General features: G+C 45.8%; 3 protein-coding genes across 5 annotated transcripts in view; all 3 read left to right on the top strand.

The window, feature by feature from the left end:
* The first annotated feature begins 820 nt into the window (after positions 1-820).
* Wdr74 (WD repeat domain 74) lies at positions 821-5,967 on the top strand. The gene is made up of 11 exons (XM_005351895.3): positions 821-893; positions 971-1,077; positions 1,162-1,283; positions 2,421-2,496; positions 2,625-2,771; positions 2,908-3,009; positions 4,610-4,710; positions 4,785-4,840; positions 5,126-5,271; positions 5,415-5,471; positions 5,748-5,967. Exons 1-11 carry the CDS (start codon positions 830-832, stop codon positions 5,925-5,927), a joined length of 1,158 nt encoding a protein of 385 aa, XP_005351952.1. The 5' UTR covers positions 821-829; the 3' UTR covers positions 5,928-5,967.
* Positions 5,968-6,122: 155 nt separating this feature from the next.
* On the top strand, positions 6,123-6,647 carry LOC113456519 (testis-expressed protein 54-like). The gene is made up of 2 exons (XM_026781181.1): positions 6,123-6,214; positions 6,393-6,647. The coding sequence occupies exons 1-2, from the start codon at positions 6,123-6,125 to the stop codon at positions 6,586-6,588; spliced, it is 288 nt and encodes a 95-aa protein (XP_026636982.1). The 3' UTR covers positions 6,589-6,647.
* Positions 6,648-6,873: 226 nt separating this feature from the next.
* Positions 6,874-16,296, top strand: part of Stx5 (syntaxin 5) — an 18,876-nt gene continuing 9,453 nt past the window's right edge. The window contains exons 1-10 of one of the 3 annotated variants that reach the window (XM_005351898.2): positions 6,874-7,005; positions 7,448-7,925; positions 8,487-8,557; positions 8,715-8,770; positions 8,986-9,056; positions 14,488-14,604; positions 14,691-14,747; positions 14,892-14,973; positions 15,496-15,602; positions 15,732-15,853. In XM_005351898.2, coding sequence (XP_005351955.1) covers positions 7,701-7,925; positions 8,487-8,557; positions 8,715-8,770; positions 8,986-9,056; positions 14,488-14,604; positions 14,691-14,747; positions 14,892-14,973; positions 15,496-15,602; positions 15,732-15,853 — 908 coding nt within the window. In that variant the 5' untranslated portion in view covers positions 6,874-7,005; positions 7,448-7,700. Of the gene's footprint in view, positions 7,006-7,248; positions 7,926-8,486; positions 8,558-8,714; positions 8,771-8,985; positions 9,057-14,487; positions 14,605-14,690; positions 14,748-14,891; positions 14,974-15,495; positions 15,603-15,731; positions 15,854-16,296 lie in introns of those variants that run through there. The other 2 variants (XM_005351899.2, XM_026781457.1) reach the window with 2 other exon arrangements.

Below are 16,296 nucleotides of genomic sequence, written 5' to 3' on the forward strand. Positions count from 1 at the left end.
AAAAAAAAAAAAAAAAAAAAAAAAAAAAAAAAAAAAAAAAAAGGAAGAGACGGAGGGAGGGAGGAAAGAAGAAAAGAATGAATCACTTCTGAAATTCCTTTAATAGTGCGGAAGATAAGCCAACACAGGATAGAGAGACCTATGAGAGCAGGCTCCACCCACCCATCATTGCAGTTCAGAAAGGATGCTTTTCACTGACAGAGCGAAATGATCCTTACTTTTCAGTTCTCCATAAACAAGATTATCCTGTTTGTAGTTTTCCGTTTGTTTGGTTTTTGTTTTTTCCGTAAAGCTAAAACAAGGTGGGGTTGGCAGAGTTTTGCGGTCCCTACTTTTCCTGCTTCCAGAATGGCGCTGTCCGAACTGAGCCTGTTTGAAATCAGTCTGTAATTCCCAGCTACTGTGAGGCTGACTCAGGACTATAAAATCAAGGCCCGCCTAGATTACAAAGTGGGTTCATGGCTTACCTGGGTTCAAAAAAAAAAAAAAAAACAACGAACCTGAGCTATAATCCACAGAGGTTGGGTTAATGACACGAGCGCTCTCCGCACTTTGTTTCTTGCGGTTTGTTTTGTTTTTGTTCGTTCGTTTGCTTGTTTTTTGAGACAAGGTCTCACTGTGTAGCCCTAGCTGGACAGTAACCCACAGAGCTCTAAAGCCACAAAGAAACCTTGTCTCTAAAAGATATAAGGATGGAGCATGGGCGGGGGAAAGGAGGGGGAAGAGGCGGGGGGAGGAGACTGGTTCCGTGTCGTCAAGATTTGAATCCGGCGCCCCCTGATTATGCAGGTGGTGGCGCGCCGGAAGTGGAGTCATCGGCTGCTCCGCGATGGCGGCCACCTCTGCGCTAGGAAACCATGTGTGGGTCGGCACCGAGACGGGGATCCTGAAAGGTGAGTGTTTGTGTTGTTCGTCCGAAAGTGTAGAAGTCGCTTGTCACCCCAGCGTGACTGACGTCCTCGTCCCTCAGGGGTGAACCTTCAGCGGAAACATGCGTCAAACTTCACGCCGTCCGGACAGCCGAGACGTGAGGAGGCGGTGAATGCTCTGTGCTGGGGCGCAGGTGGCGAGACCCAGGTGAGTGACCACTCGCCCGGCCTGAGCTAGGAGACTGGCCCGGCAGCCCTGCTCTTCTCCCATCCTTCCCTTCTCTGCTGGCAGATCTTGGTGGGCTGCGCGGACAGGACTGTAAAGCACTTTAACGCCGAGGAGGGTACATTCCAGAGGCAGAGACACTGCCCAGGCGGGGAGGGCACGTTCCGCGGTCTCGCCCAGGCCGATGGGTAAGGAGTATACCCTAGCTCAGGTCACCGGAAGAGTATTGAGTCTCCCTTGGGTGAACTGAATGCTGAAGTTAAACCCTTAGATGATACAGCCTATGGGTGATTGCAAACCGTGTTCTTGCTTTCATTCATTCCTATAACATGCATTTATTGGAAAGCTACTGAATGCCAGATATCAGGGAAAAGTCCAAGGGTCTGGGTAAAATATGTGCCTTCATAAAGTTTGCATCCAACAGTTTTTGTCCTGGCTCCTGTATAATGTTCTGTGCAAGTATTCTCATGCTTTTGAGCATGCTTTTAAGTAGTGATTGACAAAAACCAATAAGATAATGAAACTTCCAAAGAGATGACTAGGAAGGAAGATTCCCGTAGGTTAGGTTAGTTATCTTTAGTTATCTAGGTGCAGCTTCTCTAGATCGGAGAGAAGGCTGTATTAGTGATTCAATAGGTGAGCTCCAGAAAGAATATGCAGAGGATGGAGTTTTGAACTAGGTCTTAACATACAGGAATAATCTTGACAGACAAGAGACGAGAACATTCTAAAAAGCAGACACTAACTGAGCAGAGACTAAGTGTTAAAAGACTAAAAGGCTTTGTATAAAGGACAAATAGCATTTGGAGGTTGAAGTCAAGGAAGCATTTTTTATACATGTAGGTTTGGCTTTGGATTTGGTTGAGATTAAATGGAAAGGGCTTTTGTACTAAGTTGAGATTTTATTTCATAGGTAATGGAGAATATATTGGGTTTTGAACGGGAAGTGCCATGGACCAAGCTCTGAGCCTGTAGGAGTGAGGAGCATAGAGATGCTGTTTGCCACAGCCCAGGCAAGCAATATAGTGCTAAAATCTAGGTAGGCAGATGTGAGGAAGAGCATAGGTTCAGGCTGTCCAGAGCCTGGGAAAAGGTTTGGGCTTCTTGGTTTATATGTTATTTTTGTTTGGTTTGTGTTTGTTTGACTTTGAGACAGGGTCTCATATAGCCAGGATGGCCTTGAATTCTATAAGTAGTTCAGGCTGACTTTGAATTCCTGGTGCCTCTCCCCGTCCCCCACTTCCCATGCCCTTTACAGGTAGGTATGTACCACTAAACCTGGTTTACACGTTTTAAAATTGCAATGTTCCTTTCTCTGATTGTAGCACCCTCATCACATGTGTGGATTCTGGGATTCTTAGAGTCTGGTGTGATGATGACAAGGAAGCATCACCTGACCCAGTAAGGTTCACCTGCCCTAGTGGTTTGAGAGAGTTGGAGCCAGGGTGTAGGGGTCTAATGGGGAATTTGGTGGGCAAAAGATTAAGGGCTAAGGACTCTGGGACTGACTTGCCTTTAATTCTTTCCAGCTCTTGGAACTAAAGGTGGGTCCTGGGGTGTGTAGGATGCGCCAAGACCCAGCACATACTCATGTGGTTGCCACATGTGGGAAAGAGAATGCTTTGAAAGTATGGGACCTACAGAGGTCTGAGCAGCCAGTGTTCCGGGCCAAGAATGTAAGTGATGAGGGATGGGGGAATGCTTTGAAGTTGGAGGAAGTGGAGGCCACTGACTGTGATTGGGGCTTATGTGGGCTTTCGGGGGATGGAGCAGGTCAAGCTTACCTGTGTTCTGTATGTACCTTCACACCAGGTGCGAAATGATTGGCTGGATCTACGGGTTCCTATTTGGGATCAGGATATACAGTTCCTCCCTGGATCACAGAAGCTTGTCACATGCACAGGGTACCACCAGGTGAGATTCTTTTGCTTATTCCTGGATTGAAACAACTTTCTAGAAAAAACTTGTCTCCTAGCAGAATAGGTTCCCATGGTATCTCACTGTCTTCTTTCCTGGGTTTTCAAAGGAGCTCATATTTCCTCAGCTGGTCAAGCCCATGGCTGAGCCAATGACTTTCCCTTTACTGCATTTTAGGATGGAATTTCTTGAACTATGACTTTCTATTTCTCCTACCTAGAAGGGAAAGCAAAGGGAGTATTCCTTTCACACTAGTTTCCATAGGGAACAGATATTCTGGGTAGATATCAGGTTGGCTGTCAAAGCAATTATATAGTCCTCCCATCTACTACTACTAACCAGGCTCATGAGATCTGATGAGATTGAGCATATTCTGGTCATAGAATTACTTTGTAGTCCTCATGTGTTGTAAAATATTGTTTATGCTGTGGAACATTTGTATAATGGTGCAAACATGTATTGCATTTGTTTATGTTACATTTGTTTAACTCTGTGAAGCTGTGATCCTTTGCCTGTCTAAAGGACCTAATGGTCCAATAAAGAGCTGAATAGCCAATAGCAAGGCAGGAGAAAGGATAGGTGGGGCTGGAAGGAGAAACCTGGGAGAAAAAAGAGGAAGAAGGAACATGAACAAGGAGAGGACTCTAGGGGCCAGTCACATACCCAGCCACAGAGGAAGAGTGAAAGTAAGATATACAGAAGAAAGAGAAAGGTCTAAGCCCAGAGGCAAAAGGTAGAGAGGATAATTTAAGGAAAGCTGGATAGAAACGAGCTAGGTTAAAGTCGGGCATTCATAAGTAAGAAAAAGACTTCATGTGTATGGTTTACTTGGGAGCTGGGTGGCGGGCCCACCCCCAAGATTACTTAAAGAGCCAAAGAATAAAAGAAAAAGCAACAGCAATATTCATGTGTCTAATATACTTTGAGGACGCCTTTCTGGTGTCAGCTCTTGGCTAGGGATCTTTTGTGACTTATTTCATTTGAAGTTCTGAGACTCGAGCAGGTTGGGTCACTATTTGCCATTTGTATAGTCCCTCACATTAAAGTCTAATTTAGATACTAGGCCTTTGTTCATAACATATGAAGACCTCCCCACCCCTCCCTTGGTAACGCTAAGCTTTCATGCTTGAAATCCACCACCCTCTAGCTTTGGTTCAGCTTGCTTTTCTGTTTCTCTGCTACCATCAGCTGCACATATGAGAGACAAAAATGTTTACAAATTCTCAGACATAGACACCTGCCCTCAGCCTGTGCTCATGCTCCTAAGCAGTTCTTGCCCCGACATTCTGAGATGAGATGAAGGACATACCTCAAATGAGGAAGTTTCTCTGAGGGGCTTATAGATAGTAAGCAGTCTTGCCAGGCACTCCTTTAATCTGAGCACTCAGGAGGCAGATGCCGGTGGATCTCTGTGAGTTTGAAGCCAACCTGGTCTACAGAGAAAGTTTCAGGACAGCAAGTGCTACACAGAAAAACCCTGTCTTGAAGAAAAGAAAATTAAATAGTAAGCAGTCTTCAGAAGGCTGATGCTAGATATGAAGATAATGGGGGCCAGTGTAGGTAAGGATACTCTTGTGATACCACAGTCTTCCTCTAGGTCCGTGTCTATGATCCAGTCTCTCCTCAGCGCCGGCCAGTCCTGGAGGCCACCTATGGAGAGTACCCCCTGACAGCTATGACTCTTACTCCTGAGGGCAAGTGAGTATTGAGGGGAGGGGAGTCTGGAATGACTCCAGAAGTTGTGCTGAGCCCCTGTCTGGTCTCCTCCATAGTTCTGTCATCGTAGGGAACACTCATGGGCAGCTAGCAGAAATTGATTTTCGGCAAGGTGAGTGGACAGTGGGTTGCTTGGGGGGGGGGGGGGGGGCACTGAGCCCTGACAGTGCCACATTCCTTCCCTCAGTTCAAGTTCTGGTCTTACCAAAAACTGACTTTGGATTAGTTATTGCTCCCTGTGTCTTTGTTTCCTTACCTGTAAAATTGGAATATCACTGGTAACTCCTGTTTCTAGGGTATTTTGAGGATTAAGTACTGAAACATAAGTAGTTTGAACAGTAACTAATTAGATGTCCATCAGCTAGGCAATTAGCACTGATGCCTCCACCTTCTCCAGGGCGTCTACTGGGCTGTCTGAAGGGGTTGGCAGGCAGTGTCCGTGGGCTGCAGTGCCACCCTTCTAAGCCCCTATTAGCCTCTTGTGGCTTGGACAGAGTCTTGAGGATACACAGGATCCGAAATCCACGTGGGCTAGAGCATAAGGTGAGAGCCCAGCCCTCCGGCATTTACTTCTGCTGACATCTTTTTCTGGAACCTCTCCTGCTCCCTGTGCCCCATGTTCAAGTTTCTGTCTCAGCTCGTCTGGACTCAGCTCATCTGGACTCAAGACCCCTTTTATTTTACAGGTTTATCTCAAGTCTCAACTGAACTGCCTCCTCCTGTCAAGCAGGGATAACTGGGAGGTGAGCAACTACTTAGGTGTAGGAATGTGGGAGCCAAAGGCATGATGGCAAGGGATTCTCGGTAGAGAGAATGGGAGGCAGTTTAAACATAGACCCCGGCTGTCTCTTTACTGTAACTTAATTTCCCTGAGGGATGTTCAAGCTTATCGCCAAGGGTGAGGTCTCCAGAACACAGTAGCTTTGGCTTCTAGATCAAAGTGGTGGTGTCCAGAGGCATTATCTTTCTGCCAGTCTCTCCCTTGACACTGATTCTTGAGTTTCCTTCTCATTCATCAGAATGAGCCCCAAGAACCTCAAGAGCCCAACATGGTGCCTCCAGAAGACACAGAGACAGATGAACTTTGGGCATCTTTGGAGGCAGCTGCCAAGCGGAAGCTCCCCAGTTTGGATCAGACACAAGAGACGCTCCAAACAAGAAGAAAGAAAAAGAAGCGGCCTGGATCTACCAGTCCTTGAAGGCCCTTGCTCATTTTGTTAATAAACAGTCCAACACACACAGATCCTGAACCTTTTGTGATGGGAGAAAGGAGAGGTGGCTTGTGCGTGGGAGGGGTTCCCTTACCTGGGCTGTGGGAGACATGACGTCACAAAAGCTAGGCACAGAGTTAAGCAGGTTGGGGAGGGTGGCAGAGTCCTGCGCCTCTCGGGGCCATGGGCTGCTGTCAAGACAAGGACGGTCAGACCTCTGATGACCAAGCAAGAGAGGACGGGAACGGGGAAGGTAGGACCAGACTCACAAATGGGTCGCGGGAGGGGGAATGGGAGTGGGAAGTAACTAAGAAAGGGCTGTCCCAAGAGGTTGGATTAGAGACATCAGAACTGGGGTTGGAGAGATGGCTCAGCCATTAAAGGCGAGGCTCATAATCAAAACTATAAGAGCAGAACTGAACAAAGTGGCTTCGTGGCCTTTGCAGGCACCAGAGACGATTTGGACAACACAGGCCGCCGCAAACAAAGATCTAACGAAAGTCTTCTGATAACCGTGCTGTGGCGCAGGCTATCCATGTTCAGCCGTCGGGGGTCAAGCAAGAGGCCCTCAGAACAGACTCAAAAGCAGGACAGTCAGATCCAGGAGCGCAAACGTGAGGGAAGCCATAAGGAACCAGAAAAGGGCTGACTCCAACCCTGTTCTCATCCTCCCCAACATCCAGAGAATAAAACTAATATTGTGGATCTGCCGAAAGCACTTAAGCCTCAGCTTCCAGCTTTGTAGGTGCAGGGACCATGGGTTCTTTAAGAAGCCTCTGGCCCAGCTCCTTGGGATCTGTTTCTGCGCCTCAGGGGCGGGGCCGCGGCGGCAACCTAGCCAATGGGAAAGCGGAGGTGAGCTCGCAGGGGCAGGGGTGTGTGCTTCCTGTCTCCGGGCTTAGAAAAATAGGCGTGGCGCGGTAGCACGTCACGGGGGTGGGGTTATGCGTGGGTGACGTGGCGGCTCCTGCTCTTGGGTCCGATTTCGGCGGCTTACAAGTCCGGCGAGGAGGCGGCGACGGCCTGGGAAGAGTGGCAGTGACGGCGGCGGTAGGCAGCAGAGGAGGTAGGGCTTCGCTCAAATGTAGGTCCAGTCTTTGTCGGTCGTCTCAGCTCAGGGGCAGCGGCTTGACGGTGGGGGAGGGGGCAAAGAAGGGAGCCAGGGGCAAGTCCTGCTGGCGGCTCCGCGAAAGCGCATACCTCGCTGTCCAATCAGGAAAGGCCTTGTTGAGAAAGACGTCGGCCCTGTCCAATCGGTGGCTGCAGTCTTCCAACAGGCGGAACTTTGATGGAGGTGGGACTTCCTGTTTTAAATAAACACTTTAGAGGTTTCCCCCCTCCGCCCACCCTAGTGTGTCCACCTCTGGAGGTCGGTTGTCGGTTTCCCGTGAGGGGGTGAAGGAAAACACGTAAACCAGAGGGCACGTTTATGATCTGGGCCAACTGCAAAGGTCTGGCTAGAGGCTCAGGGCCGCAGGACCAGGCTCTGGCTGTTTTCTCGACTTTAGGGCCACCGGCCGGTGCTTTGGCCATCAGAGCCAAGTTGGAAGGAGAATCTGAGGAGCACGCCTTGGGCCTGGAGGAAGCCGACCCTTCTCGCCGTGGCCGGGCTGCAGGATCTACGGGTGGCCTTGGGCTCGAAAGTCTGTCAAATACGGGAAAGGGCCTGAGGATTTGCTAGTTGAGGGAAGAGTTTGGGGAAAGAGGCTGTCTGGAGAATGACGTTCTCCTCTCCACAACAGTCCGAGGTTATGCGACTCAATGATCCCGCGGAAACGCTACGGATCTAAGAACACGGATCAGGGTGTCTACCTGGGTCTCTCAAAGACACAGGTTCTGTCCCCTGCAACTGCTATCAGTAGCAGCAGCGACATCGCTCCTTTGTCCACCCCGGTGGCCCTGGTCCCTTCCCCTCCCGACACCATGTCCTGCCGGGATCGGACCCAGGAGTTCCTGTCCGCCTGTAAGTCGCTGCAGAGCCGGCAGGTAAGGTCCCGGAGTGGAAAGACAGGTGTGAGCCCAACTAATGCTTACGTTTTATCTGCTAGTTACCTAAATTTACTTCACAGATCTTAGATTATCGAATGTTACCAGTAAGAGTGGAAGAATTGTCTTCAGTAGAGATTAAGAATAGTTTAAGTAACTTGTTCTGAATACCACAAACGATGAGTCAAGATTTAAAGCTGCATCTGCTTCTATGTTATGTTGTTCCCCAGCACAGCGAAACTGTTTATTTAAATCTTCTTGCTCTTATTTGAATTTTTCTACTACATAGCCCTGTTCTTCTGTAGCTAGCAACAGTTCATTAATTTAATGAACTACTAAGCCTTAACTTAGTAGTTCAAATAAAGGCATTTGCATAATAAAAATAAATAAATAAACTCTAAGCCTTCTCATTCATGGAAAAACTTTTTGTCTTAGCTATAACCCCCTGATAAATTTATAGATTGTCTGATGCCAACAGCACTAGAGTGTTTAGTGGGATTGTGAGGGAGCGGTGAATCGTGAAGGGAACTAAAGCAGTCACTTTTTGACATTACCTTTCAGAATGGAATCCAAACAAATAAACCAGCTCTTCGTGCTGCCAGACAACGCAGTGAATTTACCCTTATGGCCAAGTGAGTTAAGAGAGGCTTTGTGGTGGGGTGATATAAAGGCTGAGAAGTCAATTTGCCTGTGTTGATTTGGCTGAGTGGGGTTGGTTGTGTTGGGGCTTATGGAAATAGCCTGCCTCCTGCCCTTTACCACAGCCTTTTCCCTGATGATCCTTTACAGGCGCATTGGGAAAGATCTCAGCAATACATTTGCCAAGCTGGAGAAGCTAACAATCTGTGAGTGTTTGGTAGATCTTTCCTAGGTGGGATTGGGACAGTGAAACTGTACTAGGAAGTGAGGCTCATGGAGGTTTTGTTTTTCCTATGGTGCTGGAGATTTTAAATCAGGCCTTTGTGCCTTAAAGCAAGGCCTTTACCACTGAACTGTATTCCTAGTCCTCTAAGCCTTGTTATTACCCTTACCTGTTGTAACACCTCGTCTGTCTCTGCAGTGGCAAAGCGCAAGTCCCTCTTTGATGATAAAGCAGTAGAAATTGAGGAGCTAACATACATCATCAAACAGGTGAGCTGCTAGCCGTCAGGAGAGCCCAGCATTCTAATTAGATTACTTCCATCATTTTCCATCGCCATGAATCCCTAGGGGGTAAGTACCTAGACCTGTGTCCACACACCCTGCCCCTCCATTGAGTCAGTAGACACTTAGGAACATCTAGCATTTATAAAGCACTGTTCTAGATGCTGATGGAACAGATGGGAAGCAAGATGATTTTCTTCAAAGGCTCACTGTTCTTAAAAGTTACCCAGCATAAGGGCCTGCACTTAAAATGGGTAGGTGATAGTACAGAAAAGATTCTACAAAAAGATGGATGAACAGGATGCTGAGAAAGATTGACAGAGAGCCGGGCGGTGGTGGCGCACGCCTTTAATCCCAGCACTCGGGAGGCAGAGGCAGGCGGATCTCTGTGAGTTCGAGACCAGCCTGGTCTACAAAACCAAGTCCAAGAAAAGCCCCAAAAACCACAGAGAAACCCTGTCTCGAAAAACCCAAAAAAAAAAAAAAGAAAGATTGACAGAGGATATGAAATGTGAGCTGGGTTCAGAGCTAGGTGGAGGTAGTAGAAGGACCTAACAAACAGTCTGAGGAGTCTATATGTAGAGGTATTGATTAGAAAAAGGAGAGGTCAGCCAGAGGATGGTGGTGGCACGTACCTTTAATCACAACACTCAGGAGGCAGAGGCAGGGGATCTCTGAGTTCGAGGACAGCCTGGTCTATATAGTGAGCTACAGGACTAGGACAGCCAGAGTTATACAGAAAGACCTTGTCTCCAAAAAAAAAAAAAAGAGGAAGAAGAAGCAAATCCATTGTCTATAATTTCCTTATGTTTATTTGTCTTCATTTCCTCCATCCTTTCGACTTTTCCAATAGAAGAAAAAGAGTGGGAGGGGAGACAAAAGGTTTTTCAGATACCCCAGGAACAGGTTCTTTGTTTTCAAGACTGCCAGGCATGTGTGTTTGTTTGTTTGTTTGTTTGTTTGTTTGTTTGAAGACAGGATTTCTCTATATATTCCTGGCTGTCCTGGAACTTGCTCTTTAGACTAGGTTAGCCTCAAACTTAGAGATCTACCACCTGTCTTTGCCTCTTGAGTGCTGCAATTTAAGGCATATACCATGCCTGGCTACTACATGCTGGTGTTTGTGATTCTTCTGCCTCAGCCTCCCAAGCACAGCGATTTTACCATGTATTACCATGCCTGTCCAGGATTTTCCTTTTTGCTTGTTCACAGGTATATTACAAGTGCTTATATAATAGTATCGGGCCTAACTGTTAGTTGCCTAAATGAGTGACCAGCAAGAAGTTGGTTGTTTGCCGGGCGGTGGTAGTGCACGCCTTTAATCCCAGCACTCGGGAGGCAGAGGCAGGCAGATCTCTGTGAGTTTGAGGCCAGCCTGGTCTACAAGAGCTAGTTCCAGGACAGGAACCAAAAGCTATGGAGATACCCTGTCTCGAAAATCCAAAAAAAAAAAAAAAAAATAGGTTGTTTGACTGAGTGGCTAGTTGTAAGAGCGTTATGGACCTTGATAACCAAGTGTAGAATCATCTGTCAGGGCAACATGTAGAGTCTGATCTGAAACATGGATGGGGTGGGGTAGAGGCTAAGGAGGCAGTTGGTGTGACTATATAGTACAAATATGGTGGCAGAGGTCAAAGAGCAAATGCATTTAAGAGGTGCTATGCTGGTGAAAGAGTCTTGGGTTGCTATTGGGGTTATTAACCACTTAAGAACTATCTCACTGGTTTCTGAAAAATCTGAAGTTGCTTTGTCATCCACTTAGATTGTGACCATATGTGAGCTCCTAAATTCTGAGCTGCCACTGTCTTATCAGTAAGTTAGAGATAATAAAAGTACCTGCCCCAAACATGGGCAGTGGTGGCACATGCCTTTAATCCCAGCACTTGGGAGGCAGAGGCAAGCCTGGTCTGCAGAGTGAGTTTCAGGACAGGCTCCAAAAGCTACAAAGAAATCCTGTCTTGAAAAACCAAAAAAAAAAAAAAAAAAAAAAAAGTAAAGAAAGAAAAAAAGTAATATCTGCCCCACAGATTTTATGAGGATCATTTGTTTGTTTGTTTCTTTTTTGGGGGAGAGGTTTAAGACAGGATTTCTTTGTATAGCCCTGACTGTTCTGGAATTCAATCTGTAGTACAGGCTGGCCTCAAATTCAGAGATCTGTCTGCTTTGTAGACCAGGTTGGCCTTAATTAAACGCAGAGATCATCTGCCTCTGCCTCCCAATTGCTGGAATTAAAGGTGTACACCCCACTGACTGCCCATTTGTTTGCTTTTGTCAGTTGCTGACACTGGATTTTCAAAGCTGAGAATATTTCAGGTTGGTTGGCTGAAGAAGTAGTATTTGAGCTGTGTCTGAATAGTGAGGAAAAGGAGCTCATCTGATGATCTGGTGAGAATGTATTCCAGAAAGTGGGAATGCAGTGCAGAAAATGGGCATAGCAGAAGGAAAGGTCTCAAGTGTGGATCGCATACCACAGGGGCAGAATACAGTTAGAGAAGTAGACAGTGGCCAGACAGAGGACCTGCATAAAACAACTTAAACATGAAGGTTGTATTCTAAAGTTGAGTGATGAGTTCTTGGGAGATTTTCAAGCAGAGAGATGACAATACCCTGGATTTTCTTTTTTGTGTTCTGTTTTGTTTTTTCTTATATTCTTTATTTATTTTTAAGTATTTATTTGGATTTGGTTTTGAAGATCATACTAGCCACATTTAGGCAGTAGATTAGGCAGACTAAAAAGAAGGTAGTCATTAAAAAGGCTCTTGGAGGTTTTTCGAGTAGAGAAGATGGTTAGAGTATATGAGGTAGAAAAGAAGATATTGTAGATAGGTATAGAATATATACTGGAAAACAAAGTTTAAATTGAAATCATTTGGGTTCATTGTGAGCAAATGATAGTTCCATGTGGATTTGAAGAAAAAGGGGATAGAGGTGTTATTTGGGTTTGTTTGCTTTTTTATTATTGATTGATTGATTGACTGATTGATTGATTGATTGATTGAGGCAGGGTCTCACCGTGTAGACCTGGTTGGCTTTGAACTCATAGAACTACTTCTGCCTCCCAAGTGTTGTGATTGAAGGCATGTACCTCTAGCCTGCTTAAAAACATTTTTAAAAATGTTTATAAGTGTTTTGTGTACATGTATCTGTTTGTACCATGTGTGTGCTTGATGCCTATGGAGGCCAGAAGAGGACATTGGATATCCTAGAAGTGCAGTTACACATGGTTTTGAGCTAACAAACATATGGGTGTTAGAAGTTGAGCCTGGGGCTGGAGAGGTGGCTCAGAGGTTAAGAGCATTGCCTGCTCTTCCAAAGGTCCTGAGTTCAAGTCCCAGCAACCACATGGTAGCTCACAACTGTCTGTAATGGGGTCTGGTGCCCTCTTCTGGTCTGCAGGCATATACACAGACAGAATATTGTATACATAATAAATAAATAAATAAAAAAAGAAGTTGAGCCTGTCCTCTATAAGAGTAACTAGTGCTCTTAACCACCGAACCAACTCTAGAGCCCATTTGTAGTTTAAGATAGAGTCTCATTCTGTAACTTAGGCTGACCTTAAATTCACTGCAATCCATCTACCTCTGGTGGGATTTTAAGTAAAAACACAATGACCAACTGAGCATCTGATGAATGGTGGTGCCATTTACTAAAATGGAAAAAGAAGAGGGGATGTGACTTTGAGGGGATTGATTACAGTGTTTCTCTGTAGCTTTGGAGCCTGTCCTGGAACTAGCTATTGTAGACCAGGCTGGACTCAAACTCACAGAGATCTGCCTTCCTCTGCCTCCCGAGTGCTGGGATTAAAGGCGTGCGCCGCCACCACCCAGCAGTAGAAAAGTTTTCTATGCTGATTTAAGAGAGAACATTGTCAGATGCTTAAACAGTAAATAAATAAAAAGCAGTTAATGGGCTTTTTGTTGTTGTTGCTTTTTAATTTTTTTGTTTGGGTGCAGGGAAGAAATCCAGGGCCTGTGTTTGCTGCCCTACACCCCCCGGCCTCTCGTTATATTTGACACAGTACTGAGTACACAATAAGCACTTAGTAGATTATGGTTCTGGTCAGGTGATCTCATTTGTCGAGTGTATTTTAGCTTATAGTTTTTGATAGTATGTAGGTAGACTAAGGAAATGTGGGTGATCAGAAGCTTTCAGTTTGAGTTTCTGCATGGGAAATAGTACTTCACCTAAGCTAGAACCCAAAGGAAGGAGCTATATATGACAAAGAAACAAAAAGAGCATTTGGTCAGAAACTCTAGAAAGGTAGACCTGTCATTAGTGAATGTGAGTCCAGGGTTATAGAGAGGTGTGTGGTTGGGCCTACTTAGAAAGCCTCTAGAAATGCTTGATTTTTTTTTTTTTTTTTTTTGGTTTTTCGAGACAGGGTTTCTTTGGAGCCTGTCCTGGAACTCCCTTTGTAGACCAGGCTGGCCTCGAACTCACAGAGATCCGCCTGCCTCTGCCTCCCGAGTGCTGGGATTAAAGGCGTGCGCCACCACCGCCGGCTAGAAATGCCTGAATTTTGTCTTCAATGTATTTCTCATACTCACTTTAAAAATTCTAAAATTAAGCCAGGCTGTGGTGGCACACACCTTTAATCCCAGCACTTGGGAGGCAGAGGCAGGCGGATCTCTGTGAGTTCGAGACCAGCCTGGTCTATAAGAACTAGTTCCAGGACAGGCTCCAAAACCATAGAGAAACCCTGTCTTGAAAAAAAAAATTCTAAAATTATATTTGTTTGTGGTTTTGGGGGTGGTATCTAAGTGTCATGGCCTGCATGTAGAGTTGGTTATCTCTTTCCCTTTTATGGGTCCCTGGGGTTGACTTCAGGTTGGCAGGCATGGCTACAAGCTCTTTTGTCTATTGAGCCATCTTGCTGATTATCATACTCTATTCCTGATGCCTGGGTAATAGTGTGTTGGGACAGGTTTTCTCTGCCGTCACTGTGGAGAATGGAATGTAGGGGACACATTGGCAGTGATATGAATTCACTGTATGTGATTTTGAATAAATCACAGCAAGTCTTTTGCAGTATTAGAAATTCTGTGTAAAATTTTGCTTCTTTGATACTTCTAGGAAAATAGGGTGATTCTTCCCTTTTCTTGGGTTTTATTCAAGTACTCTGTCAGCATGCTACAGGTACAAGATTTTGGCCTTTGTAAGGGTTCTATGCCCTCACAAGGTAAAGTATAGCAGAAAGGTGGAGGGCAAATAAATCATTCACTTACAAATGGTGAGACCGTCAACTTCCTTACTCTGCAAGGAATGGACACTCTTTGAACAGTCCCAGTGCCACCTTCTGATCTGACTAGACACTTGACTAGTAGGTTTTATCTTGTCCTCTCTGCCAGGGGTAACACAGATGGGGTCAATGACTGGAGACTTCTTGCTTAATACTCTTCTTCTGGTCTCTTACCAGGATATCAATAGCCTCAACAAACAAATTGCTCAACTTCAAGATTTTGTGAGGGCCAAGGGTAGCCAGAGTGGCCGGCATCTGCAGACGCATTCCAACACTATTGTAGTTTCATTACAGGTGAGACCCTGGGGATGGAAGAAGTGAGGAAGGGGATAACAGAAAGTATCTTCTTTGAATGACCCAATTGTTCTTGCTTTTTATAGTCAAAACTGGCTTCCATGTCCAATGACTTCAAATCAGTTTTAGAAGTGAGGACTGAGGTAAGTGGGATCTATATAGGTGGGAGAAATCTGTGGTATGGACCCAAGAGGAAAAGGGGAAGGGACAAGTTATCCAGAGTCATGGGGTCAACATGCCCACTTTCCAGAGAGACTCAGGACCTTTGCATTTCCCCCCAACATCAGAACCTGAAACAACAGAGGAACCGTCGGGAACAGTTCTCCCGGGCACCAGTGTCGGCCCTGCCTCTTGCCCCCAACCACCTTGGTAAGTCAGAAGCAATATGGGAAGCCTGTTAGCTAAGTTCTGGCTGTTGTAGCATCCCTATTGCTAGTATAACAGGCATATGCCACTATTCCCCGCTTGAATTGTTTTTTTGTTGTTTTCTGTTTTGTTTTGTTTTTTTGTAAGATTCATTTATTATGCATACAGTGTTCTGCCTGCATATATATGCCTGCAGGCCAAAAGAGGGAGCCAGGTCTATTACAGATGGCTGTGAGCTACCATCTGGTTGCTGGGAATTAAACTTAGGACCTCTAAAAGAATAGCCAGGACTCTTAACTGCTGAGCTGTTTCTCCAGCCCCTTGAATTGCTTTCTGTTGTTGTTGTGAGGCAGAGTCTCTCTCTATAGTCTTGGCTGTCCTGGAACTTGCTATGTAGATCAGACTCAAACTCAGATCCTTTTGCCTTAGCCTCAGGAGTGCAGAGGTTAAAGTCATGTGTTACCATGACAGGCCCTGAACCTGCTTTTAATCATTAAAATGTGCCATGTCCTGTTTCTTCTTCAGGGGGTGGTCCCATAGTTTTGGGAGCAGAGTCCCAAGCCTCCAGGGACGTGGCCATTGACATGTTGGACTCTAGAACAAGCCAGCAACTTCAACTCATTGACGAGCAGGTACCCAGGCTCTGAAATGTAGAGGATCAGCTCCTTTGTTGTCTTATGTTCTCCTGGGTGTTTGGAATGTGATATAGTGAAAAGGTCTTAAAAACTCAGGCCCTTTCATGGTGCTTTCTTCTTCTGAAGGATTCCTACATCCAGAGTCGGGCAGACACCATGCAGAACATTGAGTCTACAATCGTTGAGCTGGGTTCCATTTTTCAGCAGTTGGCACACATGGTTAAAGAACAGGAGGAAACTATTCAGAGGTGAGCCACTGTCACTCCACACAGTGGAACTTTCTTTTCTCCAGGGATTAGCATCTTGAAGTTCCCAGGTACAGCTTGGGGGGTCTTTGGAAGAGTGAGTGAATCCTTAGCCCCCATGAGTACTAATTCACCAGCTTTTTTTTTTTTAATTAATTAATTTAATTTTTATGTATACAATATTCTGTCTGTGTGTATGTCTGCAGGCCAGAAGAGGGCACCAGACCTCATTATAGATGGTTGTGAGACACCATTTGGTTGCCGGGAATTGAACTCAGGACCTTTGGAAGAGCAGGCAATGCTCTTAACCACTGAGCCATCTCTCCAGCCCCCAATTCACCAGCTTCTAATCACTTAAGAAGAGGGCCTGATGGGGTGATGCACACCTTTAATCCCAGCATCCTGGAAACAGAAGCAGGCAGATCCCTATGAGTTTGAGACTGGCC

This window comes from Microtus ochrogaster, chromosome 8 (assembly GCF_000317375.1).
Source record: "Microtus ochrogaster isolate Prairie Vole_2 chromosome 8, MicOch1.0, whole genome shotgun sequence".
Taxonomy (NCBI): Eukaryota; Metazoa; Chordata; class Mammalia; order Rodentia; family Cricetidae; genus Microtus; species Microtus ochrogaster.